At 28.8% G+C, this 12599-nt stretch overlaps 1 protein-coding gene across 1 annotated transcript; it reads left to right on the top strand.

The window, feature by feature from the left end:
- The first annotated feature begins 1367 nt into the window (after positions 1–1367).
- LOC137000226 (uncharacterized) lies at positions 1368–4299 on the top strand. The gene is made up of 4 exons (XM_067356262.1): positions 1368–2359; positions 2483–2545; positions 2638–2841; positions 3079–4299. Exons 1-4 carry the CDS (start codon positions 1811–1813, stop codon positions 3478–3480), a joined length of 1218 nt encoding a protein of 405 aa, XP_067212363.1. The 5' UTR covers positions 1368–1810; the 3' UTR covers positions 3481–4299.
- The last annotated feature ends 8300 nt before the right edge of the window (positions 4300–12599 follow it).

Raw genomic sequence — 12599 nt, 5'->3', positions numbered from 1 at the left:
CACGAACATCCGCACCCTAGTCATTATGAACAGTTTTATGATAGTACAAATACTAAGAAAGTGATTGTGTGGCTTAGTTTACACCGATTATTTAGGTAGTTTTCCACCAAGAGACACAAGCGACACAAAAGTATTATTCTCTCTATTGCTCATTGAATATCGAACAAAGACAGAGTGATACTTGTGTCGATTTGTGTCAACTTGTGTCCTTTGCTGGAAAACATACTTAGTACGCGGACCATGTACTAAATCAGCTTCTTTGATTGGTGTAAATTTTACACTAAACGATTTATACCTATCGGAGAAGCAGATTTAGTATTTGGTACGCGTACTAAACAATCAGTGTAAACTAGGCCATTATTAACATAACATCTCTATTCTCTCAAAATTAAAGTGGGAACTGATTACTACGATCAATATTGACCATAATATTGAATGTATTATCAATGTTAGCAATATTGTTCGGTAAGCACAAGAAATGTATTCTCTCTCTCTTTAAGGTGTTATATAGATATAGATTAAATATGTATTTTGTATATATACTTATGTGTCAAACATATTCATAATGACTGTATTTAATATGATGGGACAAAAAAATTTAATCGTAAACTTCTTAGAATACCCAACTTCACTGATTTCTGTAAATTTTTACTAATTTGTACTCAGGAAACGGAAATTCATCATGTTTTTACCTGCTTTTACATGATTTTGCTTGCACAAACAAGAACGATGCATTAAGCCGCCGAAAAGTAACTAAGACTAAAGCTACTAGATAAATTTACAAATTATTAATAAATAAAATATATTGTACAATTTATCGGTAAAATAAAAATATAATACTTGTATACACGGATTTAGCAAACAACTAGCAAACATTTTAACCGCAATATTCATGAAATCACGAAATAAAAGTCCAAACAATGGCGATTATGTTTGTCAAAATTTTAATTTCAATTTTTTACCAAAAAAAAAAAAAAAAATATGCTAACAAAATAAAGAAACATACAAAAATTAGCAAACGACTAACAGTCAAATAGCGTTTTCCAAATTATTGAAATTGTTAGTACATACGATAGCTGACTTCATGGAAATATCTTAGGTTGCGTTCTGAAAGTCATTAAAAATCTACAATATATATAAAATATAGATTTCCAGTGACAGTGAATTTCGGAAGCCCTAAAACAGAAGTCGTTGGTGTTCGCCTGCAGTTGTCGGGAACGGACGTCTTCGTACTTCGTATACGTTCATATACTAACCCTTAGATTGCAGAGGCTAATATAATTTTTGAAGAAGAAAGAGAAAAACAGAAATATCGTTTCCTAAGTGCTTAGATTTCTAGATTACGGTATTATATGTCTTAATTTTAATATTATACAAATGTTTTAATTATACAATAGCATCAAGATTTTTACATTTTTTTGTTCTCTGAGTTTTTTTTCTTCTGTTTTTGTCTACAAGTACTTTTATTAAATCAATTAAAGGTTATTGTATATACATTATATGGCTGTGTTCCGTAATTTAGTGCCAGTACTGAAAATCTATAATACATAACGTGAACTGTAGATCTTCGAAGTACTGGCAGTGGATTACGGAATGCAACTTATATATAAACATTTCATTGATTAAATAAAATTGTAAACAGAAATGGGCCAGAAAAATTCAATAGAATAAAAACATGTAAAAATCTTGAACGTCATTGTTATAACTAAAAAAATATATATTTTGAAAAAATAAATGTAGCAGGAAACATTTTATATATATTTATATTTTTTTTTATTTACAGTACATTTTTTATATTTACAATACAAAAATGGAAATAATATCTGGAAAAAGAAAAGGCAGTTATTTGTATATATATGAAGGATATACGTACAATATTGATAAAAGATGTAATAACATATACCGTTGCGCAAAAAGACGTACTGCGCTATGTAGTGGCTTATTAATAAAAGCAGAAGAAAAATATGTTATTAAAAATGAACATAATCATCCAAAGGAGTCTTACATAGTTGATATCTTAAATCTAAAACAAGAAATGATTCAAATGTGTAAAGAAATCACTATAACAAACAAAGAAATATTTGATACTGTTTCTCAAAAAAATCCAAAAGCTGCAGCTTTTATTTCATATAATGCTATGAGAAATCAGTTATCAAAAGAAAAAATCAAAATGCGTCCTTCATTACCTTCGAATGTGTATGAGCTTGACAATTTGCTTCAAGGTTATGAACCTACAAAAAATATTTATAAAGGCTGTGTTATATCTGAAGATAACAAATATTCCTACATATTTACCACTGATAAGCTTCTAAAAATATTAGAGAAATGTTCTGAAGTTTTTATTGATGGTACATTTTCTGTAAGTATTAATCACTAGCATTTTATATTTGTGATTAAAGAGTATTACTTTTTTGGAATATTATTTGTAGATAATTATAATTGAAATATTGTTATAATCATATATAAATATATATTATTTTAGGTTGTACCTAGAGCACCAAACTTTGCACAATTATTTTCAATACATGTGCGGTACATGGATAAGGTATTTTGATTTTGATGACAAATGATTATTAATTCCATATACTTTTATTTTATATATACTCTTTTAAAAATGTTTTCTCATTTTCTTTTTAGGGTATTGCAGTAGTATTTATTTTGTGTGAAGCCAGAACACAATTAGTTTACAAATCCATATGGAAAGAAATTATAAAACTGGCACCTGGTCTACAATGTAATTTGCGTTTCATAATGATGGATTATGAAAAAGCATCGATGAACGCTGTCCATGAACAATTTCCCCATGTATCTCTACGAGGCTGTTGGTTTCATTACTGTCAAGTATGTCAAATATTTATTATTAACAAAACTATCAGTTGAGATTACTTATATTATTTATTTCTAATATTTATGTAGTATTTTATAAATATAGTCATTTATATATGTAAAAAAATTGCAAAAAATAGTTATATATATTAATAAATTATTTAAAAAACATTTAAACACTTATAAAATATATTATTATATATTTTATTATTTACATTTTATTAATTATATATTTTATGTTTACTTTGGTAGGCTGTTCTAAAAAAGTGGAAACGATTAGGACTTTTAAAAGCACCACGTAAAATAGTATCCATGGCAATGACATTAGCATTAGCACCATCAGAAATGTTTGCAGAAGGCTTAAACCTCATGCAGACAATTGCGGATGAAGAATCTGATAATTACCCTAATATATTGCTCTTTATGAAATATATGAGAAATACATGGCTTCCAATATCGAAAAAAACAAGTGTATATGGATGCCCAATTAGGACTAATAATAATAATAATCTTGTGGAATCGTTCTATAGTATTATGTTGAAAAAAATGCATACGGTTCATCCAAATTTTTGGACATTTTTAGGTATAATTTTATGTAGTATTTTAAAACATATACGAAAAATTATATTTATAAAAATCTTTTATAAAATTTGATATTCTTTCTTTAAGCTTATTGCTATACAATATAAAACTGGAGAACTTTATTTTTGTTTAGTTAATGATTTAGAAATTAATTATAAAAATGTAAAAAAAAATTTTAAATTAATTTTTTAAACAATAAAATAAAAATTTCTTTATGTAACGTCATATGCATTGAAATAATTTTTATGTGTATTAACAAAATAATTTATTTTTGCAGATAATCTTTCTAAATTAATTATGGATCAAGAAATTAATTATAATCGTTTAGTAAATGGTCTACAATTAACAAGGGATCGTAATCCATTTAACGAGTATAAAAACAAAAAAATTGAAAAAGCGCAATATTATTTATCCCGTGGTATCTATTCATTGGAAGAATTTTTGCAGTTATTTAGTGAGGAAAATTTACGTAAACAACATAAAATAGCATTATTGATAGGTAAGTGTTTACAAATTAATTATTATTTTTTTTGTATATTTTATTATATATTATGACGTTATTGTTAAAATACACATTTTGTTATTTTTTATGTACAATTTCTTTAAAAATGTTATACATACAAATTGAATGCAAAATGTAGATTTTAAATTTAAAATATTCTTATGTCATTATTTACAAGATATTTCATAACTGATAATACAAAAAATTTGAAAAGGTAATTCTTCATAAAGAAAAAGATATATAAAAATGTATAAATAATTCTTTTTTTATGTAAGGCTTTGCTTTTAAGAAAAGTGACTGACTTTTTTTAAATTAATTCAAATTTTAATTATTGCATATCTCTCTCTCTCTCTCTCTCTCTCTCTCTCTCTCTCTCAACTTAAAAAAATAACCCATTAAATCGATGTTTTATTGATGTCGAACTTATCGACATTATATGTTTTTTATGTTGACTCGACATCAATTATTCGAGTTCTTGCTGAAAATGATCTTTAATTAATGTAATGTGTCACCTATATAATTCGTCTTCACACAGTGATGGTTAATACATAAATATGAAAAAGTATAACGTTTAATTTTGTAAAATTTAAAATAATTCACTAAAGAAATTGTACATAAAACAAACTTTAATATATTATATAAACTTAAATTTTTAGTATGTAAAAAATTATTTTATATCCACAAAGTAAATTCCATCGAGATAAATTTGATAATATATGGTATAAGATTGTAAGAAAATTATATTAAATTACATTAGGTTTTTCTAATTTGAAAAAAGTATATCATCCCCAAATTTTCCAATTTTTTTTCAAAATTAATTTCTTCAAGAACAAAGTTCTGGATAAAAACAATTGTTTTTAATTATTTTTATAGAATTATTACCTTCTTGGTTGTACTATTATTTCTTTGTACTATTTCATTGTTTGTTTGTTCTACAATAATTTATATATATTAATTATGTTGAATTTTTTAGATAATGATAATGAAATAGAGATTTGTGCTGACTTATATAAAGAAGGAGATGTCGATGCAGGTGAGTTAACATCAGCTAATTTTGTAATAATTTTTCAAACATTGGCCGATAACATATTTAAAAATAGAAAGTTTATTTCAAAATAGTTCTGTTAAATAATTTATTATATACAAGTTTTTTTTAATACCATTTGCTTTCAGCTTTAACTATATACAGGGGGTAAACAAAAAAATGGAAACACTTGTAACAAATACAATTTTCTTGTTTAGAACTGGAAATATAATATATTTTTAAAAACCACTAATAATACGTTACAGTTAAAACTTGAAGTTTCAAATTTAAAAAAAATTTTTTTTCTGTGATAATTTTTTGGCGAATATTAACATTATTTTTTTTAAAATGCAGGTTTAGTTTCAAAGTTGTGTGACACGGTTGCAAAAAATCGTAGGAATATTGAAAAAAACGCGCGTTTTGTAGGAAAAATATTGTAGTTTATGATACTTGTTAAATTATTCGAGAAAACAAATTTTTTTTATGTAACTGCAGAGTGTTGAAAATAGACAAAAAAAAATAGAAATACCTAGGAAAAATATACTTTTCTATATTAATATGGAGTTGGGTTACTCTTTGCCTGCAATGCAGCCTGTATCTTTCTTAGAATTTATTCAATAAAGAAAATATATTAATAAAGAAAACTATATATTTTATCAGTGTTTTTATTTTGTCGTCTATTTTCTGCACTTTTGAGTGCAATTCTGCAGCTCAATAAAAATTTTTTTTAAGTAAAAGTTTAACACAAATACCATAACAACATATTACAAAACGCTTTTTTTATAAATTTTCTGTTTTTTGGCTGAATACACGACTTTGAAACTAAACCTGATATTAAGATTTTTAAAAAATAATCTTGATATCTTGGTAAAAAATTTAAAAAACACTTTATAGCTTAAAGGTTCAAATTAAACCGGGGCAAATGAGGGCCGAACACGGATGATAGTGCGTTGAGCTTCGTAGAAAATTAATTTTTGTATGAAACTGAATGCTGTGCACAAGACACAAATTTTCTTGATACATCAAGTTTTTAAAACAATTTCACTTCGATAACTTTTTATCTAGTCTACAAGTCTTTAAGAGGGTACGGAAGATCTTATAAAATATTGTATTTCGGATTTTATTTGCCTTGGTTAAATTTATATATATATATATATATATATATATATATGTGTGGCTTTTACCTTAGAGCTTTGTTATTTCTAAATTTGCTTGAAGTTTCAATTTTAACATACTATAGAAACCATACGGTCTATATATATTTTTAAAACTGTGGCAAAAAGAAATTTTGCTACTTAATTTCGTAAAGAACACACACACACGCGCGCGCATGCACAGAGGAAGTAATATATATATTTATTTTTAGTTTCAAATACTGATGTTGAAAATATGGATCAAACTATTGATTATTTACATAATACTACTTTTGAAAATAATTCAAATGAACCTGAAGGTAATATATAAAGTTTTTATCTTATTCATATTTTAAATAAAAGTTGCTAAATAAAAAGTTTTTTATAACATATTTATAATTTTATTTTTTAGTTATGATTACTATTCAAGATCAAAATACTTATCCATGTATAAAGAATACGGGATGTAATAATAATTCAGATAATTATAAAAGTAGTGTGCTATTATTTTCAATTTTCTATTTTATTTGTTAAGTTCTAAATGACAAAATATATTAATAAATTGTCATTAATTTTTAGTTTATAAATTATAATAAATTATATACTTTTTATAGATAAAGAAATAAAATTAGACATTTAAATTTACATACATTAAAAGCACTTAATATTACATACGTGATTCTAATAAAATTTAAATGTTCAATTATTTTCTTATTTACAAATAAAATATAATTTATGAAATGCTTTTGATGATAGTAATTGTGCATAGTCGAATCCGTTAATCGTTTGAACTGTTTAAAAATAGATAATAATAAAATATACGTTAAAGAATTATTGATAGTATTTAAGCTAGTACTTAATAAAAATTTATCGTCTATTTTTTTAAATTACATATATATAATCGAAATATGTTTACAAAAATCATTCATTTTTCCGAACAAAATATCAGTCTTGATAATTCAAACAAACTTAAAGGTAAAATTATTATATATAGTAATATATAATTTATAGTTTCAAATACTGATGTTGAAAATATGGATCAAACTGTGGATTATTTACATAATATTACATTTGAAAATAATCTGAATGAATCTGAAGGTAATATATATAATTTTTATCTTATTTATATAGAAATATAAATAAATAAAAAAATCATAAAAAATAGGTAATAATAAAATATGTATTTAAAAAATATTGATAGCATTTTAGAAACAAAAATTTATCACCTATTTATTTTTAGTTATATATAATCAAGATATATTTACAAAAATGACTCATTTTTCCGAACAAAACACTAATCTTGACCATTCAAACAAACTGGAAGGTAAAATTACTATAATAAGTAACTTATAAACTAACATCAATTATTTTCAATTATAATATAATTGTGATTAACATTACAAGTTGTAATAATTTTTTATGTAAATTTATTTTATTATAGATAATATCGATAAAAAAACTCGATACTGTATATACAAGAAAATTATTTATCCAATGTCAATAATCAAATTTAGATTCATTAATTGTATATAATCTAATATACAAGATATCCGAAATGTATGAGGATAGCTGGATATTTCGAAAAGCATTTTATACAAAAATGTTTTAGACAAAAGTTACAAAATATAAAGTAATGTAATTAATGATGTTAACAATTAAATTTTTGATTTAAGTTTCACACTGTTAAATATTTATCAGGGTTTAAAACTAAATATATTACTTTCTATCCTGTAACTTTTGCTTAAAATATTTTTCTATAAAATGTATATTTTTAGAAATATCCAGCTGTCTTGACACATTTTGAACAACCTGTATATATAATATTTTATTAATATTTTTATTGTACATTGTATATATTTTATATTATAGAATTTTGATTTTTTAGATACTAAAAAGGAATATCAACAATGCCAAGTTATTATTCAAAAAGTAGACATACAAGCCGAGACAAAACGCAAACAGAAACGAAAACCATTATTTACTATTAAGTAAGTCACAATTAGAACCATTTTTATAATTTAAAAAAATTGCTATAATTTTTTTAATTGCTAAAATTTTTTTTTTCAGTTCTAATAACTCAAATATTCCAACTAAATCAATTAAATATTGAAAATAATTATCAAAAATGTACAAGAAAATAAAAAAAAAAAAAAACAAGAGGAATAAGAAAATATCTGAAATGGATTAATATCAAAGCAACATGAGCCAAAAACTTTCCAAAATAAAGTTGTATTAGTGTTATGAAGCCTGTTCTTTAAGCTAAAAGATTTAATTATTTGTTGAAACTTTTAACATGATAGATTTGTTTAAAAAAATGTTAATTAGCTACATTTTATTTTTATAAGTTTTTCTTTAGCTTTTTCTTATTATTACACGTTGTTTTGTTTCATATTGCGTAGTAATATGTAATGCGATACACACAATAGTTCTAATCATACTGCGATATAAAGTGCAAAATTAGTTATTACGTATGTTGGTTTCAATCAAATACTTTATAACATATTTATAGTACAACAGTATTTTTAGTTATTTTCACGATTTTTAAGAGGAATATTAATTTGCTGGATGTTATTTTTTTAAGTTTTATTAGTTTTTCAATAGTTTTCCTTATTAAAACACGTTGCGTTTTGTTTTATATTGCGTTGTAATTTGATATGTGATACGTAATAATAATTATATTGCGATATAAGGTGCAAAATTAGTTATTACATATGTAAGTTTAAATATTTCATAGTATACATGTTTATTGTACAACAGTATATTGCATTGTATTTTCATTATCATCATTATGACGGACATTCGATAATACTGCTTCGTGTTGAAAGGCTGAGCTGACAGCTGAAACATAAAATACAAAATGTATGTATATGAACGTATATATGTAAAATAGACTTTAATAAATGTATTATAATTGTAATTGTTACTTTTAAATATTAACTATAAAATTTATATATTAGCTTACATACTAAATCGATAAAATATGTGTGTTTTGCTAAATCGGTTAATATTGAAGCATTCCACTAAGTTGGATTGATTCTTTTTGTACTTAAAGTATTATAAAGATAAAAATTATAAATGGGATTTAATAAATAAATCAATATTAAATTGTTACGTCCTGATAGATGTAGAATTTTTTCGTTGGGCTCGGCGATCGACGTAAACGGGCCTGACCGCACGAGCCGAGCGGCACGTTTAGGACTTGCGACAGGTCAGCGACTGGAAGAGTCGTTTTTACTCCGTCAACAAGTCAACCGCTCGTGGTTCCCTTTTTGGGTCAAGGAATTGAATCCCTATTACCCGGGGCGGAACCTTTGTGCGCAATTTGAGAGGGAAGGTGTGAGGGGGTGACAAACGAGGAGGGTGTAATTAAATAAAAAAAAGAACAAAGTTCAATTTACTAAAGACAACATTTTAATTCGATTAAATTTATAATTACGATACAAAACTTAACTCTTATTCACACGTGTTTTATATTTCTATTAGTGTATTCTTTACAAGTGTATGTGTGTGTGTGTGTGTTATTCCTCAGGGGAGAGGACTAAGTTTAGGAAATCAAACCCTGTGAATTCAGGGTTTGGAAGATGGGGAGGAGCCGCGACGTATTCGATGGTAGTGGCTTCGGAGTTGACGGATATGTTGTCGAACTCCGGATCGTTTCGTGGGAATTCCTCCAGTTGAGCCTCTACTGGAGGAGGATAGAAGCGGACAGGCGAAGGGGGTCTGTACTCCAGGAACTCTTCAAGAGACGGAGAGATAGACTTAGGAGAAGGAAGTAGAGGAAAGTCGAACACGGGAAAGGGTTGAGGAGGTGGTTGAGGAAATTCCTGAGGAATCGGTGGTAATGCAGGAGGTTGGTCTGTTTGCGTGTGAGTGCTTGTACGGGCGTTATTAAATGGGGTGTGTCGCCTAATTCTAATGGGTCTTACGGTGACCCTCGCAGCGTATCTAACGTATGGCGGGAGAAATATAGCTAAACAGAGAGCAAATGCCGAGAGGTTCCGACGATTGTTGGGTCGCGGCGAATGTTTAGTTCTCACTGACAAATAACACAAAAAAAATTTTTAACCGAAATAGGGACGGATTACATAAAAAGAAATAAGAGAATACTAAAGAGAGGAGAAAAAAAAAACAAATGAACTAACTTACTTGTTGTAGGATAGTTTCAGGTCGGGTTGACTATGTTCGGTGATTCTGAGCAGGCGCCCCGTTGAAGGAAGGTGTTATATGAGCGTCGGACCCTTTTTTTTGTAAACGCGGGGGCACCCTGCTGCGGGATGGTGTCGTCAGGGTGATGGGCCCTCTACTTGAGATGCACCACGAGATGGTCGCGACAAAGTATCAACTGGTTTTACTCTTTGATTCGCGTCCCCAAACTACTCGAAAAACTGTTTGAGCTAAACGGAATAACTGCGCAAACTGCTTGAAAAACTGTGTGTGATTGTGTCCGGAGCCACCAGAACACGGGTTTTTATACTTTTTCTTTGGGGTAGATCCCTTTGGAAAATCTTAGGTTTTTGGAGCGGGGATCGAATAGGAATTAGTTTTGCGAGAAAATTTTTAATGTGGGGGAGGATGGCGTCATTTTTAGCTAATAGGATTGGGTTTAGATGATTAGGTTACTTGAAATGAGATAGGAAGAAAGAGGCCCTAACGAATAAGGAATAGCGTCGTTTCGGGTCCATATATGATGGGGGTAGGTTTTTGAGGTGGCGTAACCCGGTTGGTGTTAATTAGTATAGGTGGGGTGCATCTCAGCGTCTTAAGATCTGGGTGGGCGTAGTCTTTAGACCATACGATGGAACGATGGGTGGTCTATAGAAGTGCTTACCCCGATTCTCGGCTTTCGGATTGGATGGTTAAGAATTGGTATATAAGTTCGCAAAGCCTTGGGTCACTGATCTAATAAATTTGACAGTTTACGACTGTCGCGTGCCCTTGGTGTCGCGTGGAGAGTGCGACTAATGCATCTCGGTTTCCCAGACCTACTAAACACGTGCGCCGTATCAGGTGTCGCGCCTTCTCGGCATGCGACTGCGGTCATTCCCCGATCGTTACTCGGTAAAACCCTATCTACTAGCTAGAGTTCCCGTAGGTGGAATCCAAGAATATGACTAGTTGGTGCCAGTTTTTCTTTTTATCTCTTACTCTAACCGTCTGGAGTCGGTTAAGGACTCCAGCTACCGCGAAGTTTTGACTTTTACGGTTTTTCTGGCGACGATAGGCACGCTGAGCGGCCAAGGTATTTTGAAATATCCATGCTATTTTTCTCTGTGAGAAGATTCGAGCTTCTGGTGTCTCATGAGAAAAACAGCTCTGACGTTATAATATTTCTTAAGAGTTTTTGTTGGTTCCGCGTTTATTAGGTCTGGTATTTAATGAAAAGAAAAGAATCGTGTAGTCTGATCAGGACGTAACAAAATTTAAACGTTAATTACTTGATTTGGCGAACAGTTTCCTCAACACATAATCGTCATCCGCGATCGAAACCGATTCTTCTCTCTCACGAGAACGTAATATGCAATATAATTTATGTGATACATAATAGTCATAATCATTACGGAGCTCGCAGTGACAATTTGAAGTGTTGTAACTTTAAAGAATATGTGCAAACAATTTTCTCAGCAAGCATATTTCTACTTTTTACATAGTGTGTGTATGTTATGTTCAAATAATTAAAAATTATACTATTCCTTGCATAACGTGTTATATTTTGTTATATTTTTTAACCTTTCTTATTGTATTGCCCTGTAATAAGTTATATTATTGTTTTCAGAGCGTCTCAGTGTAAATTCTCTCCATATCCTCATTTCTGCAAAATAACATTGCGCTTGTATGCCTTTGTAAAAAGAGGAAATAAAATAATCAGGAAGACATGTATCAGAAGTTAAAATAATTATATTTAATATTTGTAACAAATTCTTTGATTTTTAATTAGTTATATCACTATTTTAAGCAAGTGTTGTATGTTTATCTAAATACTTTTTAATAAGAAAAGTTTAGTGATAGATAGATAGATAGATAGATAGATATATTTATTTGTTCCCCTCAGGGTTACAATCTCCCTCTCCTTCTCCTCTTCCATTTACATCCAACTTACTTCTAACTTATTCTAACTTACTCTAACTTACTCTAACTTATTCTATTTATACTCTATCCTTAACCCTAAATCTACATCATGAGTATTCACGATCGTCTCGTGCCTACCCCTTGTACACACACACACACGCTTTGTGGACTTCCGTTTCCTATTGCATCTTTTAAATCATTATATACTCTCTCCCCGCCTTCCCCTCGCTCCCCCCTCTCTCTCTCTCCCTCCCCCTCTCTCTCTCTCTCTCTCTCTCCCTCCTTCTCCCCCTCTCTCTCTCCTTCTCTTCTCCTCTCCTCCCTCCTCTCCTCCCTTTTCCCTTCCATCTCTCCCTCTCTCCCTTTCCATCTCTCTCATCCACCATTCCCCTTCCCCTTCCTCTCCCAGTATTCTTTCCACTACTTCCTGCCAACTTTTCCCTCCTTCCTCCCATTCTCTACATTC

Source organism: Linepithema humile, chromosome 5 (genome assembly GCF_040581485.1).
Source record: "Linepithema humile isolate Giens D197 chromosome 5, Lhum_UNIL_v1.0, whole genome shotgun sequence".
In the NCBI taxonomy this organism is placed as follows: Eukaryota; Metazoa; Arthropoda; class Insecta; order Hymenoptera; family Formicidae; genus Linepithema; species Linepithema humile.
This window is presented reverse-complemented; position numbering and strand designations above follow the sequence as displayed.

Coding starts and splice junctions, on each gene's coding strand:
- LOC137000226 (XM_067356262.1), top strand. CDS start 1,811: ATGGAAATAATATCTGGAAAAAGAAAAGGCAGTTATTTGTATATATAT. Junction 2,360..2,482: donor TTATTGATGGTACATTTTCT/GTAAGTATTAAT, acceptor ATATTATTTTAG/GTTGTACCTAGAGCACCAAA. Junction 2,842..3,078: donor GTTGGTTTCATTACTGTCAA/GTATGTCAAATA, acceptor TTACTTTGGTAG/GCTGTTCTAAAAAAGTGGAA.